Source organism: Somniosus microcephalus, unplaced genomic scaffold (assembly GCF_052327205.1).
Source record: "Somniosus microcephalus isolate GS21.2 unplaced genomic scaffold, FLI_Smic_1.0 unresolved_chr5, whole genome shotgun sequence".
NCBI classification, from domain to species: domain Eukaryota; kingdom Metazoa; phylum Chordata; class Chondrichthyes; order Squaliformes; family Somniosidae; genus Somniosus; species Somniosus microcephalus.
In genome coordinates this window covers 4,446,989-4,468,412 of record NW_028225183.1, presented here as the reverse complement: position 1 = coordinate 4,468,412, position 21,424 = coordinate 4,446,989, and the positions used below count along the sequence as shown (strand labels likewise).

Here is a 21,424-nt window from a genome sequence, read left to right as displayed (position 1 = left end):
TCCCCTTAGTAGAGGGGTCAATAACTAGGGGTCATAGATTCAAGGTAAAGGGCGGGAGGTTTAGAGGGGATTTGAGAAAGAACTTTTTCACCCAGAGGGTGGTTGGAGTCTGGAACTCACTGCCTGAAAGGGTTGTGGAGGCAGAAACCCTCACAACATTTAAGAAGCATTTGGATGAGCATTTGAAATGCCATAGCATACAAGGCTACGGGCCAAATGCTGGAATATGGGATTAGATTAGACAGGGCTTGATGGCTGGCATGGACACGATGGGCCGAAGGGCCTCTATCCGTGCTCTATTACTCTATGACCTGCAATGTGACCGGAGATTATCGAGGCAAATCGTTCTACTTATACAAAGATAATCAATACCTGCAATCTGATCAAATGGTCAGAAAGGACAACATTTTAACAATCCCGGTTAACAGTACTGACCAAGGAGGGCGGTACCAGTGCAAATATGGGATCTTCGTCAATGGAAGGTGGTTAGAAACTCAGCGCAGTGAGTCTGTGATGGTCACTGTAGCAGGTGAGTGACAGGGAGCAGAGGATTTTAGTATTTTTCCAGCACTCTTGGTATGTTTATAAAATCATGCTTCTATCACTGTAACTGAATTAATGGTTTAATATTTGGAGAGAGGAATAAAACAGAATTGGTTTTAAGAACATAAGGATATAAGACACAGGAGCAGGAAAGGCCATTTGGCCCTTCAAGCTTGCTCTGCCATTCAGTAGGATCATTCGCAATCTTCTACAGCATCTCCACTGTCCTGCACTATCCACATATCCCTTGATTCCCTTAATATTCAAAAATCTATCTACCTCTGTCTTGAATATACTCAACGACTGAGCCTTCACAGCCCTATGGGGTACTGAATTCCAAAGATTTATCATCCAGTCAGTGTAAAAATTTCTCCTCATCTCATTCCTAAATGGCCGAAACCTTAACCTGAGACTGTGGACCTTGGATCTAGACTCACACTTCTCCACATTCTGTTCCATTTGCCCTGTCCCTGCCCATTCACTTTGCCTGTCTATATCACCTGGAAGCCTTCTTGCATTCTCCTCACACCTTAAGTTGCACCAGCTCTGTATCATCAGCAAACTTGAATATATTACAATTGGTCCCCTAATCCAAATCATTGATGTAGATTGTGAAAAGCTGAGGCCCAAGCAAAGATCCTTACATAACCCCACTTGTTACAGCCTGCCAACCCGAAAATGAATCTTTTATTGCAACTCTCTGTTTTCTGTCCGTTAACCAATCCTCAATACATGCAAATATATTATCCCCAATCCCATGAGCCCTAATTCTGTTTAGTAACCTCGTGTTTGGCACCTTATCGAATGCCTTCTGAAAATTCAAATACACCACCTCCACTGATTCCCCCTTATCAATTCTGCCATTTACAACTTCAAAAAACTCCACCAGATTTGTCATACATGATTTCACTTTCATAAATCCGTGTTGACTCTGTCAATGCTATTTGTATTTTCTGAGTGACCTATTACCATTTCCTCAATAACAGATTCGAACTATTTCCCTACTACTGATGTCAGGCTAACTGGCCTGTAGTTCCTCGTTTCCTCTCTCCCTCCTTTCATACATAGTGGGGCTAGGTTTTAATCTGATTCCTCAACTCTTGACAGGATTCATGTAACATGCCCTGCAATCACTCGCTGTGCACCTGCTCACCGCAAAGGGCATTACTGGAGATACTGTGACATTCCTCACGGGAATTAGCGTAAAACAGGCGAAAGCGAAACAGCCGCCCGATTCACACTCGACAGATTTCTGATTCCATTGCAGGCAATTGAAATGGAAATCCGGCGATGTGTAAAACGTGCTGATGTTGAGCTATCGCCTGCTTTAGGCTACTGTACAAGACGAATTTATACTCCATTGCGTCTGAATGTTGTGCATTCAATCCCGACGAAAAACATGAGCTCACAGTCCATGGCGACACTTGGAGGGTAACTTTAACCACATCCTCCAGGTGGAAAAGAGGCGGATAGGGATCGACCTTCCATTTTACTCTCCGCCCAATTATACCCTCCATTGACTTAAATGGAATCTAATATCGTGCTAGTTTACCATTGTCCCTGTGACTGAGTACTGAGGGAATGCTGTTTGATGGAGCTGAGAGATTGGATATTTAGCGATGTGAAGACAACACATTCTGACAGGGGGCGGCCGGCTATCTCTTAAAATCACGCAAAATCTGACCCTGATTTCCAATTTTACTCACTAAATGTCTGGAACTACCACAGTGGAATGTTTAACGTCAAATGGCTTCTTCCTGCCAAAGTTTTAACTCCACTGAATGTATGGTCACCTCACGAGGCACCGCCAGTGTGGGTGGCCTTGTCAGATTACAGATTCTCAGTCAGATAACCGAAACAGCGGAATGAGATTTACAAAAACATCCTGATATGCAAAATATATTAACTTAAGTACATTTAAGGTTTCATATCCCTCAATGGATTTCGTCTGCACCTCGAAATCCCTCGACTTCCATCATAAAAAAGGACGATGGCAGTCGTAGCATCTGAACAGCATAATCTCCTAGTTCCACCTCCAAGTCACACACCATCCTGACTTGGAAATATATTTGGCGTTCCTTCATCGTCGCTCGCTCAAAATCTTGGAAGCCCATACCTAACAGCATTGTGGGAGCATAAATGGGTTAAAGAAGAAGACATACCATCATCTTCTCAAGGGCTACTGGGTTCGGGCACTAAATGCCAGCCTTGCCAGCGAAGCCCACATCCTACAGCCCAGCAACTCTGCACTGCCTGATGTGAAATGTAAATCCAATCAGTTTATGGGAGTTGTTCACTCTTTTTATTCAGGTTATGGCTCGACTAAGTTAGCAGAAATGTGAATTTCAAAGGAAAATATCTTCTCCTGGTATCAAAGATGGTAATTTCAGCGATAAGCCCAGATTTTGGAACAAGATCCCCAACTGATTTATTTTCTTTTTGAAACCAACAGTTCCCTTTTTGTCGAATCTGAATTGCCGATACGAACATTTCAATTAAACACGTCACAATCGTTATTGAGTTACCAGCCTTTCATGGCACAAGAACATGCAGAAATCCATTTCTGTTGTTCTTTACATTCATTTACCACAGATGCAGTAACAATACGAAATATATCAACGTGGAAGAGTGTGACATGATATATTTGGTACGAAGAACGAGGAGAGACAATAAAAACTAAAAGCTACAACGCTAAAGTGTATGTGTAACCAGAGAAACCTGGAGGTATTTGTGCACACATTGTTGAAGGTGGCAGGGCAGGTTGACAAAACGGTTATACAAGCATACGGGATCCTGAACTTCTTAAATAGCAGCATAAAGTACAAAAGCAAGGATGTCATAATAAACATTTATAAAACACTTGTTCGGCCTCAACTGGAGCATTGGGTCTAATTCTGGGCACCGCACTCTAGGAAGGGTTGGAAGGCCTTAGAGAAGGGCAGAGAAGATTTATGAGGACGATTCCAGGGAGGACGGACCTCAGTTACGTGGATAGAGTAGAGAAGCTGGGGTAGTTCTCCTTAGAGCAGAGAAGGTGGAGAGGAAGTTTGATTTGTACAATCAGACCTGCGTCCCCTGGTTACCTACCTTGCTGTCACTGGAAAAACGTTCTCCTTATTTAATCTATCTAAACGCTTCATGATTCTAATCACCTCTATTAAATCTCTACTCAAACTTCTCTGCTCTGACGAGTCAATCACAGCTTCTCCAGTCTCTCAATATAACTGAAATCCCTCTTCCCTGGAACCATTCTGGTAAATCTCCTCTACACCATCTGTAAGGCATTGACATCCTTCCTAAAGTGTAGTGCCCTATTCTGGGACACAGTATTCCTACATGGCGTCTAACCAGTGATTCCTACAGCTTTAGCATATCTTCTTTGACTTTGTAGTCTAAGCCTCTGTTTGATACAGCTTTTCTTTAAATGTAACCTCAGCCTATCCCGCCACATTCAAAGACTTGTGCATGTGCACCCCAGGTCCCTCTGTTCCTGCACTACGTTTGAAATTGTACAATTTCGTTTAAACATTCCCTCTTAATTCTTTCTACGAAATTGTGTCACTTCACACTTATCTGCATTAGATTTCATCTGCCATGTTTCTCTCAATTTCACCAGTCTCTCTATGTAATCCTGAAATAAAAAGAGAACATGCTGTAAATACTCAGCAAGCCAGGCAGCCTCTGTAGAGAGAGAAACAGTGTTAACGTTTCACATCGATGATCTTTCCTCAGAACTGGAAAACTTAGAGTTATAAAACATTTTAAGCAAATGCAGAGGCAGTGAAATGGGGAAGGGAGGAAAGATCAAATGGGAAGGTCTGTGTTAGGTTGGAAGGCAGGAAAGATTAAATTACAGTAGGTCTGATTGTACAATGCAAAAGGAGATGGTATGGGACCAGTAAAGAAACAAAAGCTGGGTCTAGAGGAAGTGTAAATGGGTATAGCAGAATCATGTCCCCTTGATGTGTGTTGATATCATCCTCACTGCTCACTATATTTTCGACTGTCTTGTCTTCTCCAAACGTTTCAGTTATCCCCTGTGTACACAAGCCCAGCTCATTAATATTTTGGTTCTCAAGAATAAGTCTATATTGCATTTTGAATCGATGGTCACTACTTGTTCCTTTCGAATTACAGGTCTACCCAAACCAAATATATCAATGGATTCCAATGTTCTTGTGAAGGGTGGAGAAGTCACCTTTAACTGTACAAGCCCACGGGAGCTTCCTGGCATCACATTTTACTTATACAGACATGGAGAAACGAATCACTCAGATGTCCAGCATGCTGCTGCAGGGTGTAATTCTCTCACCTTCACCATCAGGAATATAGGTCATTCCGATGGAGGAAGTTACACCTGCCTGTACAAAGCGGATGTGAGCGGAAGGCGGCTAACACCGGCTCTGAGTGACCCTGTACATATAACTGTAGGAGGTGAGTGAGATTCACAGAGTCACTGTATTTATCGGACCCCAGCACAAGGGGTGCTTGCATCATAGTTAGTGTGCATCAGTTGTTCTGTTTAAGGATTAAAACTGGCATGTAAATGACATCAATATGTTAAAATTCTTATTGGATGTTGACTCATAGGCTGCCCACTTTACACCCCGTCATACAGGACTGAACAGGTGGGTGATGTGACATTGCCCACTTTTACGCCAGTGCCCGAATACCCTTTGACTCTTATTCCATTAAGTGTTTGCTACTTACTGCGTGACTGATGGCAGAACTAAAGCGCTAACCATTGGATGGTTTTACTTCTCCAACTCCGATTAAAAGTTTGATTCACTCGCTTTCTCCTGTAGTTCCTCATCGATTCTATAATAGTGCAAGATTAACCCTAGGGAAGCTGAGAAAAAAAAATATTCACGTTACCGACTTTAACAAAAGGTCATTTTAACCTGGTAAGCAATAAGCAAAACAAACAATCTGCTGTTTGAAATATACAACAGTTCAGTCGGCGTCTGTGGAGAGAGCAGGATGTTGTGACAAAGGTCTGCGCCTAAAAAATTAGCTCAACTCATTCTCTCCTCGCATGCGCAGTTTTGACCCAATGACCAGAATGAAACTTACAGAATGAAACTGACTAATTTACGTGCAATCTGTTATATTTTTGCCGCCAGCTGGGAACAGTCGCTTTGTCCCAGAACACGGTTAATATCCAATGAAAGAATCAAAGAATGAACGAGGCAACTAATCAATCGAACAATGAGAATCAGCTTCGTGCTGCGTCATGTTCTCCCAATGCATTGTCACGTCAACTGCATGCCAAACCCCCGCCGACTTTATTACTGATTCGCTGATATTGCAGCACTGATTTATTGCGGGTCATTTATTATAAAAAACAGAGAGGAGGAGAGAACGACTTTGAACATCTGAGGCACGTTTTCGAAACAGTGAAAATCCAAGGCACCGCTAACATTAAGTATCGCGAGTGTTGGAAATGCTATGCCATTTTATGTGAAGAGACAAGGGAATCTGAGGTCCTTCTCCTTAGAGCAGAGAATGTTAAGGGGAGATGTAATAGAATGGTTCAAAATTATGAGGGTTTACGATAGAGCAGATAAGGAGAAACTGATTCTACTGGCAGTAGGGTCGATAACCACAGGGCACAGATTAAAGATCACTGGCAAAACACAGAGGTGAGATAAAATTATTAAATGAACAAGCGAGTTGTTGTAATCTGGAATGCACTGCCTGAAAGTGAGGTGGAAGCAGATTAAATAGTAACATTCCAAAGGGAATCGGACATATACTTGAAAGTGAGAACAAAATGCAGGGCTTTGGGGAATGAGCAGAGGTTTGATACTATTTGTATAGCTCTTTCACAGGCACGATGGGCCAAATGGACTCATTCTTTTCTGTGCAATTCTATGATATTATATCAACCTTTTAATTTCTTATGTATTTTTTCTGCTTTGGAATTCACTCCGGATCCACTGCCTATCGGTGGCTTCTGTTAAGCTGCAGATTATCTATTTTTTGTAGAAACTGTTGTTTAACTTGGTTACGCTGTGTCCCTTTACCTCACTTAGATAAATCCTTTGCGCTGGAGGCTGGTGTTGGCTCTGCTGTGGGTCTGATTCTCATCTTTGTTCTGTTGGGTGTGTGCTTCTGGAACAAAGGTGGGTTAATCAACATGCATTATCCGTTCATTACAGACACGCAGACCATGCTTACTGCCGCCTCTCCATGAACACAGTACTGACAACCTCCTCCAACCATCTCCCACTTCACCCATAAGCTCGGACTGTAAATATTTGGAAATCGTAGACTGACAGGCGAAATAGCGAGGGTCGAAGCAGAAAGGGTCCTGGGTAGAAATGCGTCTTTGGTGGAAGCACATAACGGGAGTATTTTAAATAGCCGCCTGTTATTTGCTCCATCCGATATTTAGTATCATTGATTTCAATGGAATATAGATTTTAACGTAGAATGGGTGGCTCAACGCTACTGCTAATTTTGAGCAACTGCATTACTGGGGTACAAATGTGTCTTACTTGATCGTGCAAGATGGATGATATCGCATTTGCCACCTATGGTATTCCCCATGTATGGAACTGAATGTCCTGTGGGGTGTAGAACATGCAGAGTGAGCGATACCGCCCATTTTCCTTTACCAGTCAAGTGGAATTCCAACCCACAGTGTCACATTGTAACGAATGAATCGAAAAACTCGGTATTCTTAGTCTGGAAGGAGACGGCTGAGAGGTGATGTTGTGGAGGTGGTTAGGGTAGTACATGAGTATGGAGGAGGAAAATCTGCAACACAGCATGGAATGAAATTATAGTTTAGCGGAGCAGGAAATGGGCGCTGTGTACAATGGAAATCCTGCCTGAATTCGACCGTTTCCCACCGGTGGGTTAATTTAAAAGTACCCCCTTCGGGTTCCTTCATAAAACATTGGGTGGTTGTGTCGGGACAGTTATGGTGCTGGGGCACAGGTTTCTGTGTCCAAAAGACCTTTTCAGCTCATTGACTCTACTCTTATTCCTATTTTGTAAACCATTATTTGGCTCAGATTTCTAACACTTACATTTTCTTCTCAGGGAAGTGGAGAAGCAGCAGAGAAATGAGGTGAGATCATTGACTGTTGAATTGTCAATTACAACCACACCTGGCCAAGATAAAACTCAGATGCAGATGTTCAGGAATAATTGTACCCTGTATACTTCACTTCCTTTTCATATTTGAAAGAAACTCCCCCACTCACACTCACGCACACACTCCAACACGTGTGTATATACATACATACACTCACAAATTCATATACATATACACAGACTGGTATACATAATCACATATATTCACACACAAGGACACATATATTTTCTCATACGTTCAGTGAAAGACACAGATACACGCTCATAATAAAGCATACACTCAAACTCAAACACACACATATTAAAACACACATACACACACTCAAACACACAATCATAATAAAACACACACACACTCAAACACACACACAATCACACACACTCAAACACACACACAATCACACAAACTCAACCATATTCAAACACTAATCCAGGCAGTTTTCACTTACTTCAGTAATTTTGTTTGCATCTGCACTACATCCCTTTAAATGTGTTTTTGTTCATTATCTCATTAAACTATAGCCTTTCTCATCTGGGGATCCCATATTAACGACAGCTCAATGAGAGATGAAATCCCTCTTTGTGCTCACTGAATCGATATCGCGAATCGGTTTGTGATGATTTCATCAAATTCTTATTTTTAGCCCAATGGAAATTCTGCTCGCCAAAAAGATTGTCCAACGGGAGGAAATATTCACAAACTATGTAATGGTGCCGCTCCACATGGTGAGAGCAGGAGATAGGTCCTCATTAATCACCCTAGACGTCAAACTAATCATTAGTTCCAGGGTAACAAGGAATAACCTGGCCTGGGAACAGTTGGATAAACACATGTTCCAGGACGTGGGCAGAGAGATACTTCTACATATAACATGGGATCCATGTCTGAAATCCAATCAATACCTGTATCAAGAATTTAATGATCTGTGCCATCGAAAATAAAATGATTAATTGACGATATATGTTGTTTTAAGGAACACAGCGCCTCCTGGTGACCAAAGCAGTGAGACCCTAACATGTAAGTTCAGTTTTGTATTCCTACATCCAAAATTCTCCTTTGCATTTAGCTTTTCTTGCAGTTAACGAAAAGGAATGAACACAATATTATTGTTACATTTCTAGTAACCGTTTGTAGACATTTTATTGTATTAGCAAACCAACTGTGAATCACATAAACTGTCAATCATTCTGAATCATTTAGTGAATCTGACCAAGAATCAAAATAAACTCTGAATATATATTTTCATCATTCAATGAAAGTGATTTTTCAGACAGGGAGTGATGAGGGAGTGTAGTCAACAGATGCAGAGAGGATAGTCGGAAAGAGGTCGCTGGACCCGGCACATAGATGTAAAACAAACCCCTTTTTTATTCCGACCCACTGTGCTAATTTGTTTCTAATAGGAAATCTGATCATGCATTGTTTTAAATATTTATATATTTACAGTACAGTAGTGTAATAGATGGCAATTGCTGAAGCAAGTGGAGTCGGTAAAAGCATCACAGGTTTTTGCAAACATGCTGAGAAGCTGCACCACGCCACCACTGGTGGATAGATGTAATTACAGTATGCCAAATTTCTGTCGCAGATTTTGATTCTACAAGTGAATCAAGCAGAGGAATTTATCATGAGCAATGTGAAGCAACTAATTACAATCGGAAGTGCGATTTATAAAGAGCACAAAAGATTTGTATGGTATTGCTCATCGAATTCGCAGTACAATAGGCATGTGGAGTCCGGGCTAAGTAGAGTCTTCAAGTGCAGCATTGCAGGGTCATCTTCTTAGGGTGTCAGTCGGAACCGAGGATGACTTGCTGCCACACTAAAAATTAGTTCTCAGGTGACTACACGCTCTGCCAAAGGTGGGGCAGACGGTGGTTGAAGGGGTGGGTTGGTGGGCTGCATGGGTTGACGTGCGCTCCTTCCACTTTTTGCTCTTATAGGGTAGTGGATTACTGGACCGGGGTACACAGATGTAATTAAATTCCAATGTTGGCCGTCTTTCCCTTTCGTACAATACTTCACGTTTTATTGTTATTTAATGTTAAATAGCAAAACCCTTTCAAAGATGTGAAGCTAACACATTGGGTTAGGAGGAGCATCGAACTTCTTCTCCAGTAACGTTTAATGCGTTGTAGTGCCACCCGTGGTTAGATGGTGTAACAACAGTGTGAGACATTTACATATAAAGTTTCCAGAATAAAGGATCACATAGGTTATTATAATGAGAAAAGATTGAACAAAAAGGATGACAACATTTTTACAACAGCAAGTAAGATTTTGTAGAGAGGTAGCAACATGCCTGTATGATGTAAATATTTCGGAATCAAGTGTTTCCTTATTCAAATAGCTAAAGTTATTATCATGGATAAAAATGCATTAATATTCAACAATCGAGAGTTTAGCACTCATTGAGATCACAGGACAACTCTAGATTAGGCAAGCTATCGCTGCATCAGCGATAATCCGAGAAACATCAAGTCATACAGTGAAAATCTACTGCCCATGTCGAGAGAAACCTCAGCCAACCCATCCACTTCCTGGAGAAACCGAGGAATTGAGAAGGGAAGCTCAGCATAGGAGGTGCATTCACTTCCTAGTGGATAGTCAAATACCCATTGGTAGTTGTCAATGGCCAGCTAGTTCCCACTATTGAGTGTGGAGATGGTGTCCCATCCATATGATGATAAACGAAACCTCCATAGGAATAAAACTCTTTAATAAAAGAGGGAAATGCTCTAAGTATTTAAACATCAATCCATTTGTTATTGTGTTTTGTTTTGTTTAGATGCTGTTCTTAACCTGCAAACATTGCCGAGAGTAAATGCTGTAAGTTAAAAATGCACTGGGATTTTATTTTTCCATTGATGTGGACTTTTATCTCGCTCATTCCATCTCCTGGAACGATGTGTCCAAATATTTGTTGCCTTCTCCAACAGAGTTCTTCTTCTTTTGAAATATCACAATTGCCTTGTCCAGTAATTAATATACATGAGGACAAAAATGTTTTTGATCACACTTCAATATGTCTTTAAACGGCGACAGAATGATGTCCAATGCAGAATAATGAACGGATCTCTATTTTTCTAAGCGGATTGAACAAATGTATTTGCAATAGAACAATAATATTTGAGGGGTGAGGTGTAGATTTGATTACGCTATAGGAACTGAAGGGAAATTACAGAGTTCAATTACCACGAATGCAGCTGCAAACACACTCCTGTACAAGCGAATCTAGGCAGTGTACAGCATTTACAGTTTAACAATTGGTTAATGTCTGGAATATGCAGAGCATTTTGACATAAACAAGACCATATTCTATTTCACCCACTGAACCAACATGCGGTTTCCACGTCTTACACACAACATCCTAGTATCCCACCTGGAAAGTTAAGTTGTCCCTTCATTTTCCGATGCTGTCAGAGATAGGCGCTGGAACTTTTGGCTTAGAGTGGGCCTAAAACAGTGATCTGGATTCAGCCGCCCATTTTACACCTTACTGATGTCCCTTTCCATCGATGTCAAAGTGATCGGTGGCCGAACCCTTATCGTCCCTTCAGCACCTCTGATCAAGTAGAAAATTCCTCCCGCTCTCTGTTTCCATCATGTCCTGTTGCCCTGCTGCTGCTCGAGAGTCCCTTCTTGTTTTAAACAAACAGCATTACCTGAGTGAAAACTTCATCTGCAAATGTAACCGTTAGCATACAGTTAATACCCTTTAGAGCAGTGCAATATTCCCCGTTTAATACTGCTCACTCCAACAACGCTGCTTTTGACATTTTTCGGCTTCTGCCTTGGAGCATCAGCTGATAGAATTTCGCTGAACTGTTACCAGAGTGTAGTTGTTCGATTGCATTTCTGACCATTTGCACCATTCCTTTCAGAGTCAGCGAGACACCGTCCAAAACCTCGCTGAGGACTCCGTCCTCTATGCAGCAGTGAAGCTCTAGAAGACCAGGCACATCCATCTCAACAGTACCGGACAATGCCATGGTCATCAGCATTTCACCCATTAAAATATTATTCAGCGAGACTTTGTGTTTGCAAGAAGCCATCTATAGAAATGTAATCTGTGAGAAATGTCTGACCCCACTCCAGGTATTTAGTTTACTTTGTGCGTAATTTAAACAAACATTTTAGAACATGGTAACCAGGAGCCGGCCATTCAGCCCCTCGAGCCTTCTCTATGGAATGAGATCATGGTTGGTCTGAACCTCAACTCGGTTTACCCGGTTTGTGCCTAATCATTTGATACGCTGACCTAACAAAACTTTTCAATCCCTCTCTCGAAATCTCCTATTGTCCCCCAGCACAGAGCCTTTCTGCGGGTAAACTTCTAAATTTCTACAAAACTTCGCGTGAAGATGTGCTTCCTGAATTTGCTTCTGAGCGGCCTACCTCTAATTTTATAATTACCTTGTTATAGATTTCATTACCAGAAGAAATAGATTACCTATAGCCAACCTATCAGATAGTGTAAACATTTTAAGAACCTTGATTAATTTACACAATAATCTCCTGTACTCAAGGGAAAACAATTCAAGTCAATGCAACCTATCCTCAGAATGTAACTCTCTAAGCCCCGGTAACATTCTGGTGAATCTGCGCTGCACCCCTTCCAAGGCCAATAGATCCTTCCTGAAGAGCGATGCCCAGAAATGACCGCAGTATTCCAGACCGGGTCTGACCAAGGATTTGTACAACTCAAGTTTAAATTCCATCCTTTTTGCCATGTTCCTTGAGATAATTGTGACTGAATCGTTGTTTCTGTGTAGCCGGGCACAAAATGCAAACTTGGCCCACAGTCATGAATTTGAATAATCGATTAACCACCGGATTGGGGGCTATCAATTTCGCCAATACTCTCGGCACCACCTTGCAGCAGGAGGGTAGAAGCGGTGTTTTAGTAAAGTAAAACTACTTACTAAGCTTGCACATTACAGAACGGACCTCACTTTGGGGAAATTAGAATAGATCAGGAAACTTCATGAACATCTTTGCCCTCTCCGCTACTGCTGGAGTTTCCTCCAGGAAGTCAATTTCTGCTCTAAATAATTTGGTGTAAAATATGTTTTTGCTTTTACTGCCTGGGTGCTAAGTTTCACCATAGCAGAGCGCTGAATGTTAAATCTGGCGCAGAGTATCGCGCGCACCTTGAGGAATGGGATTGACTTTCCTTTCACTGATAAAAACGGGGTTTATTATGTTAAAACTGTGCGATTCCCCTCTGCCCTGCCAGAGTTTCCTCTCTGCGCTCTGCCCGGGTGATGCTTTGTTGCAGGAAATAATTATAACTGTTAATGGCATGGAAGATGATTTAATAGCTTTATAATAGCATATGCATTTGAGCGTACAGCAATGTCATGCGTTCAATATCTGAATAAGGGCATTACAATTTCGCAGAAGTCTAATTACACAGTAGTGGTGTTTGTTTATTTACTACAAGGTCCCATGAGATTGGAAAGTCCAATAAAAACAACTTGCATTTATATCCTTTCCTTAAACGGTCCAAGGTGTTTCACAGGAAGGTAATCAGAAAAAAATTGAGATCGAGGTATCTGAGAAGATATATATTCCTTGGCTTACCTAGAGTGCAAAAATCAATCTGTCTCAGCCTTGAATATGCTCAACGAATCAGCATCCACAGCCCTCTGGGGTAGAGAATTCCAATGATTCATAACCCTCTGAATGAAGTTATTCCTCCTGATCTCAGGAATGAATCTATTGAACCTTCGTTGCACCACTCCTAAGGCATGTATATCCTTGCTCCGATAAGGAGATCAAAATGGCTGAGACGTTAAACCGAGTCCCCGCTTACTTTCTCAAGTAGACATAAAGTATCCAATGGCACTATTCGATAATGCGCAGGGGCGTTCTCCCCTGTGTTCTGGACAATGTTTGTCTCTCAACCAACATCACTAAAACAGATCATCTCCACCTCATAACAACAGAAAATGCTGGAAAAACTCAGCAGTTCAGGCAACATCCGTGGAGAGAAATATGAGTTGACGTTTCGGGCCGGAACCATTTTTCAAAATTGAAAAGAAAATAAAATCGATCGAAGGCAGGACTGCGATCGACAAAAGATGTAAAAGAGACAATAAAAGTTATTCGAAAGCAAACGAGATGGTTATAGGCTGGTGGAGACAAAAGACAGCTGAGATTACGTGTGAAGTGAACTAGCAGGTAAGAGACAGCTGCCAGGTGAGAGGGAGAAACAGAAGGAAATGCGGGTGGGAAGGAAGACCCAAAACAAACGGGTGGAAAAAATTATAAGTAAAAAAGTAATAGGGGACGAGGTTATGATCTGAAATTGTTGAACTCGATATTGAGTCCGGAAGGCTGCAAAGTGCCTAATCGGAAGATGAGGTACTGTTCCTCGCATTGCACTTCGTGGGACATTGCTGTGCACAAATTGGATGCCGCATTTCTGACATTGCAACAGTGATTGCTCCTCAAACGTACTTCATTTGCTCTACAGTGTTTCCTGAGTTCGTGAAATGGAGGACTTTATTTTTTCTTTCGACTTTAACAGGGTGGAAATACCTTGCCCTTACTAAAGCCCCACAAAACATACTTTCCGCCCTCTTTCACGTCCACACATCTCCACTAACGGGTGGGTAAACCTATATCGCTCATGATACACTAGCTCCCAAAGATGAAATTACAAACGTTGTGTGGACCAGCGGTCAGCGCTTTGTAAAAGTGAGAACTGAAGATTGGGCTGAAATCTGAACTGTGATTCAGAAAGTGGGAGGACCAATCATCGGCAGCCAATGAGGAACAAGAGGGGCTGCTCGCTCACCGTGGACACCATCACATATTCAGGCATTACCCATTGAACTGAGCTGTTTCTGGGAGCCTGAGATTAACTCCTGCTCCGATATAATTAAATGTTTGGAGGTGATGAGTCTGTGGGAGAGGCGCTCAAAGAAGCAAACAGCAGCCCTTAGACAGCAGCGCTCCTCTCTCTGTCCAAAGTTTGCGTGCTTAGCTGTCAGTGTGGATGTAGCTCAGTGGTAGAGCGCATGCTTTGAATGTATCAAGGTCACGTGTTATAATTTTTAGTCTCTCCAAGCACATTATGACTGTAATTATGAAAATATAATCTCTATTTTCTCTGACAGAGAGCCAGCTGCCCAGCGATACTGATGGCTCACAGCTTTTAAATACTTTTCTGTTCTCAAGGTTTCTGCTCATCTTTGAATATTTCAAAAACAGGTCTGTGGCATAAATGCAATGACCAAGGTTTAGTTTCCAAGCTGACATCCGATCTTTGAATCAGCAAGTGAGATGGAAGAACCACAGGGCGTCAAACAGGAACTAGAGCTGTGGCTGCTCGCTCAGCATTGTGACGTCACACAATCTGGCCAGTCTGTGACTGTGGGTGAAGAGCAGCTCCGGCCCACTGAATGTTTCTGGAGCCTCAGCTGTTGTAACCTGCTGCCCTCATAAAGCAACATTCAGCAACTGTGGTTAAAGAAAATGCTTGGAGATGCAACTTAGGCTCGCATACCACTGAGCTACATGTCCGGGGCACCAAGCTAATGACATCAAGGATAGAAGGACTGAGTTCCTTACTTTCTCAATGCCAACATTCATTTGCTGGACTTAAAATAAGCTCCTTTTTTGCTCCGAGTATGTACTGAATATGTGCACCTAATACAACTGTGGGTGATGAGAAGAAACCAGGGCTCAGCACAGAAGTGTGAAAGGGGCATTGAGCAGGAAGACATGGGGACTCCTTGGGCTCCTCCCTCAGGGAAAAAGGAGACTAAGAGGAGACCTCAGAGAGGCCTTTATCATTATGAAGAGATAACAACATATAATCATAGAATCTTACATCACAACAGGGGCATTTGGCTCCGTTGTGAGAGTGTCGTCTCTTTGAAAGAACAATCCAATTTAATCCCACAGCCCACTATTTGCCCCATAACTATCCTTCTAAGAACATATAAGAAATAGGAGCAGGAGTAGGCCATTTGGGCCCTCGCGCCTGCTCCTCCATTGAATAAGATCATGGTTCATCTTCTACCCCAACTCCACTTTCCTGCACTATCCCAATTCCATCAATTCCTTTAATATCCAAAATTCTATCGATCTCTGTCTTGAATTTACTCAAGGATTGAGCATCCACAGTCCCCTGGGGTGATTAATTGCAAAGATACACCACCAACTGAGTGAAGAAATTTCTCCTCTTCCCAGTCTTAAATGGCCGTCCACTTATTCTCAAACTGTGACCGCTGGTTCTATACACTGCAGCCAAATGAAACATTCTCGCTGCATCTAGCCTGTCGAGCCCTGAAAGAATTGTATATGTTTCGAGAGAATATAGGCCTAGTCTACTCAACATATATTATTAGTACAATCCCCCTATCCCAGCAATCAGTCTGGTGAACCTGTGTTTGCACTCCCTCTAAGGCACGTGTATTTTCCCTTAGTTAAGGAGAACAAAAGTTTTCACTGACAGTCTGAATGCTTATCCTCACATGTAGCATGTACATTGCACTTGTTGACTAGGATCAGTTTCTGAGGATCCTCGTTCTCTATCTCACATCAGTTCCCTTTAGTCAGTCCACTATCAATCAGACTAATCCCGTTGTAACCCTGTAGCTCCCTACGAGGTGTTACCGAGATCTGGAGCAAACTGTTCAGATGCTGCTGCCGACTTCATTTCGTTAAGTTTCTGCTCATCTCCCCTGTAAACATTAAAAGAAACTGCAGCAAAGCAGCAATTGTGAAGGTTTTGTGACCAGACCAAAATCCGATGTCCGAAACAGAAAGTGAGGTGGAAGAACGACAGGGAGTCAAACAGGAACAAGAGCTGTGACTGCTCGCTCTGCATTGTGAATACACACGATCCCGTCAGCCAGCTGCTGCTGTGAGCTGAGATGTTGAGGAGTCCGGGTTGATGAGGAGCAGCTCCGGGCCAATTCAATGCTGGTGGAGCCTCAGGTGTTGGAACAACTTGCTGCCCTCATGAAAAGTGGATGTTTAAACTAGTGGATGGGGTGCTGATCAAGCGCACTGTAATCAAGGGAAAAATTAACTGGCACTTGGGAGCTTTAAATTAGTGAAGTAGAGCCACCACGAATTTGTAAAAGGCAGATGGTGTTTGACTAATTCAATTCAAATTTCTGCTAAAGTAACAGGGCGGATTGATGAAGGGAATGCAATGGATGTTGTCTACATGGATTTTAGGAAGGCATTTGACAAATTACCACATAGAAGGCTGGGTACCAACATTGCGCCACATGGAATAGGCAAGTTAGATATGGAATTGGCTTAAGGACAGAAAACATCGTGTTGTGGTAAATGGTTGCCTTGCAGACTGGAGAATCGTAGACAGTGGTGTTTCGCAAGTGTCTGTGTTGGGGCCACTGCTTTTTTGAAATGTTTAAATGACCTGCATATTTGTATACAGAGTAGAATTTCTAAAATTGCTGATGACACCAAACTTGGGGGTGGGTGACAAACAGTGGGGATGATACCAATAGACTGCAACAGGACATAGATAGGCTAGCAAAATGGGAAGACAAGTGGCAGATGGAATTTAATACAGAGAAGTATGAGGTGATGCATTTTGGCAGAAATAACAGGGAGGGGCAATATACACTTCATAGCACAGTTTTAAAGAGTGTGCAGGGAGAGAGGGACCTGGGAATTAATGTGCATACGTCCCTGAAGGTGGCAGGACATATTAGGAGTGTGGTTAGCAAAGCATATGGGATATTGGGCTTCATAAATAAAGGTATTGAGTACAAAAGTACTGAAGTTATGATGAACGTTTATAAAGCACTGGTTATGCCATAACGGGAGTATTGCGTTCAGTTGTGGTCACCACATTTAAAAGAGGAGATTAACACAATAGCAAGGATGGATATTAGCACTAATTATGTGGTACCCGTAGGGTTAGAGCTGACACTTACCAAGGGGCAGAAAAAGATAGTGGGAGTTGTATACAAACATCCAAAAAGTAATACTGAGTTTGGGGCTTACATTAAACGGGAAATTAGAGAAGCGTGCAATAAGGGCACAGCAGTTATCATCAGTGACTTTAATCTACACTTAGATTGGGCTAACCAAATTAGTAACAATACTGTGGACGAGGAAATAGTAGACTGTATACGGGATGGTTTCCTGGACCAATTTGTCGAGGAAACAACTAGAGATCAGACCATCTTAGACTGGGTATTACGTAATGAGAACGGATTAATTAGCAATGGTGTTGTGTCCGGCCCCCTGGGGAGGAGCGATCATAATATGATAGAATTCTTCATTAAGGTGGAGAGTGAAATAATTGAATCAGAGACTAGAGTCCTGAATTTAAATAAAGGAAACTCCGATGTTATGAGTCAGACAAAGGGATTAATTAATAGGGGGAAAATATAATATGAGAGTAAGCTTGCAGGGAACATCAAAACGTACTGGAAAAGTCTTTATAGATATGTGAAGGGCAAAAGATTGGTGAAGTCAAGCGTAGGTCCCTTGCACTCAGAATCAGTGGAATTTATACTGGGGAACAAAGAAATGGCAAAACAATTAAATACATACTTTGGTTCTGTCTTCACAAAGGAGGACACAAATAACCTTCCAGAAATGTCGGGGAACATAGGTTTGAATGAGAGGGTGGAATTCAATGAAATCAGTATTTTTAGGGAAATTGTGTTAGGGAAATTGACGGCATTTAAGGCCGATAAATCCCCAGGGCTGGATAATCTACATCCTAGGCTACTTACAGAAGTGGCCCTAGAAATAGTAGATGCATTGCTGGTCATCTTCCAAAATTCTATAGACACTGGAATAGTCCCCATAGATTGGATGGCAGCTAAATTAACCCCACTATAAGAAAGGTGGTAGCGAGAAAACGGGGAATTATAGATCGGTAAGCCTGACATCGGTATTGGGGAAAATGCTAGAGTCCATTATAAAAGATGTAATAGCAGAGCACTTGTAAAATAGTGACAGGATCGGACAAAGTCAACATGGGTTTACAAAAGGTTAATCATGCTTGAATAATCTACTGGAATTTTTTGAGGATGTATCTAGTAGAATATATAAGGGAGAACCAGTGGATGTGGTGCATTTGGAGTAACAGAAGGCTTTCGATAAGGTCCCGCATAAGAGATTAGCTTGCTAATTTAAAGCACATGGCATTGGGGGGAATGTATTGAATTGAATAGAGAACCGGTTGACAGACAGGAAGCAAAGAGTTGGAATAAACGGGTCTTATTCCCAGTGGCAGGTAGTGATTAGTCGGGTACCACAGGGATCGGTGCTAGGACCACAGCTGTTCACAATATACATTAATGATCTAGCCGAGGGAACTAGCTGTAATATCTGCACGTTTGCAGACGACACAAAGCTGGGTGGGGGAGTGTGCTTTGAGGAGGATGCAGTGAAACTCCAGTATGATATGGACAGGTTGGGTGATTGGGCAGATGCATGGCAGATGCAGTACAATGTGGGTAAATGTGAGGTTATCAACATTGGTGACAAAAACAGGAAGACAGATTATTATCTGAAAGGCAACAGATTCGGAAAAGGGGAAGTACAAGGAGACCTGGGTGTCCTTGTGCACCAGTCGCTGAAGGTAAGCATGCAGGTGCAGCAGGCGGTTAAGAAGGCAACTGGTATGTTGGCCTTCACAGCGAGAGGATTCGAGTAAAGGAGTAAGGATGTCTTGCTGCAGTTGTACAGGGCCTTGGTGAGGCCACACCTTGAGTAATGTGTGCAGTTTCCGTCGCCTTATCTGAGGAAGGATGTTCTTGCCATGGAGGGAGTGCAGCAAAGATTCACCAGACTGATACCTGGGATGGCAGGAATGACGTATGAATAGAGATTGGGTCAATGAGGCTTATATTCGCTGGAGTTTCGAATAATAAGGGGGGATCCATTGAAACTTATAGAATTCTAACAGGACTAGACAGACGAGATGCAGGAAGGGTGTTCCCGTTGGTGCAGGAGTCCAGAACCAGGGTTTACAGTCTAAGGATAAGGGGTAAGCCATTTAGGACTGAGATGAGGAGGAATTTCTTCACCCAGAGAGTGGTAAACCTGTGGAATTCTCTACCAGAGAAGGCAGATGTGGCCAAATTATTAAATATATTCAAGAAGGAGCTAGATATATTTCTTAAGGCTAAAGGGATCAAGGGATATCACAGAAAGCAGGGACCAGGTTCTGAATTTGCATGATCAGCCATGATCTCATTAAATGGTGGGACAGGCTCGAGGGGCCGTATGTCCTACTCCTGCTCCTATCTTCTATGTTTCTTTGTTTGTATGTTTCTCAGAAGGATGTGAAGACACTTGAGAGGGTGCAGAGGAGATTTAACGGTGATGGGGGATCTTAGTTACAAGGACAGGTTGGAGAAGCTGGATTTTTATCATTACAGCAAAGGAGGTTGAGGTGTGACTTGATAGAGGTGATTATGACAGGTTTGCCTTGGCTACACGGGGAAAGGCTCTTCCCAACAGCTGATGTTACAATGACTAAGGCACACAGATTTAACCTTTTGGGCAAAAGATACAGGTGGGATGTGCGGAAAAACGTTTTGATTGAGCGAGTGGTGACGATCTGGAAGTCGCTGCCGTAAGAAGAGGCTGGAAGTGGAGACACTCAAATTTTTCTAACGGAGACTGGATAGGCACTTGAGGGAATTAAAGTTGCAGGGCTACGGGGTAAGAGCGGGGGAATAGCACTGACTGGATTTCTCTATAGACAGCCGGCAAGGACGCAATGGGCCGAATGACCTCCATCTGTGCCGTTATGATTCTATGACTATGTTTGAAACGATTGCTTAAGGATTCAATGCCGCATGCTCCCGAACGGAGATAATCGGCCACAGAAATGTCCTTATGACTGTGTAGGTATGAGGTTAATTTAGAACAAATTGTTAATACAATTAAGTTAATTCACATCTAAAAACAGGCTGTGCAGTGCGTTTTTGAACTGAGTGCGTTTTAAACAGAGTAGTGCGAGTTGAGTGAATCAGGGAGTTAGGTGAGGAGCGGGAGGAGGAGTTCCCTTGCTTCGCCTTTGCTTTTCCTAATTTTTCACCCTGTAGGAATTGGTTCTTACTTTACACCAAGTAACGAGTTCGAGAGCAGGAGCAGTCAAACAACAACTGCAAAACCACTAAAATGACCTCACAACCATGGAAAGAGCTGATTGCTAAGTAGGACCTGGTGACTATATGTACATTCCAGTCGTTAAAGTAAAAGTAAAGTCTATAGATTAGAATAAGTAGTGTTTAAATAATATAAGGTCCCTAGTGTAATTAATGGCCCAGAAATTAGGGTCGGGGGCTTCCCGCGAGTGCAAGCCCCCGACCTACACTTACCTAGCATGCCGACATTTCAGACCTCGGCCTGAGTGGAAGCGTCTGTGGCCCGGTCCAGGTCCCGGCGCGCTGTGCTAGCGTGATCCAGCGACGTAGTTAGTTCGATGAGCCAGCTGGGATCACGTGAGTACTGGGCAACTAATCGGAGGTTGCAAAAGTTCATTCGTGAGTTTGATAGTAAGAACTGTCAAACTCATGAAAACTCCGGGCGCCCAAAACAGTACTTAAACTTAAAATAAAAGTTAAAAAAATCCCACTAATTAAATGAACTATTAATAACATTAAAAAACTATTTAAAAAATTATTCAAATTTCGGAAAACATTTTTTTTCACGAAATCGGGTCCAAAAATACACTTACCTTACGGTAAATTCTACTAAAATAATAAACCTGTGGAAAAAAAATTCTAACTTTAATTATTGGACCACTTACCT

The 21,424-nt window shown here is 42.3% G+C and overlaps 1 protein-coding gene and 1 long non-coding RNA gene across 2 annotated transcripts; both read left to right on the top strand.

Moving 5' to 3' along the window:
• Positions 1-306: 306 nt before the first annotated feature.
• Positions 307-5,777, top strand: LOC147087417 (alpha-1B-glycoprotein-like). Its single transcript, XM_085977756.1, has 2 exons — positions 307-529; positions 4,681-5,777. Exons 1-2 carry the CDS (start codon positions 307-309, stop codon positions 4,983-4,985), a joined length of 528 nt encoding a protein of 175 aa, XP_085833882.1. The 3' UTR covers positions 4,986-5,777.
• A 1,983-nt stretch (positions 5,778-7,760) lies between these two features.
• LOC147087416 (uncharacterized) lies at positions 7,761-13,050 on the top strand. Its single transcript, XR_015075439.1, has 3 exons — positions 7,761-8,665; positions 10,437-10,477; positions 11,533-13,050. It is a non-coding gene; the product is annotated as an uncharacterized LOC147087416 (long non-coding RNA).
• The last annotated feature ends 8,374 nt before the right edge of the window (positions 13,051-21,424 follow it).

Bases quoted from the DNA above. Each gene is read 5' to 3' on its own strand.
- LOC147087417 (XM_085977756.1), top strand. From the start codon at position 307: ATGACCTGCAATGTGACCGGAGATTATCGAGGCAAATCGTTCTACTTA. The intron at 530-4,680 runs GTGAGTGACAGG...TTCGAATTACAG, and splicing joins TGTGATGGTCACTGTAGCAG to GTCTACCCAAACCAAATATA.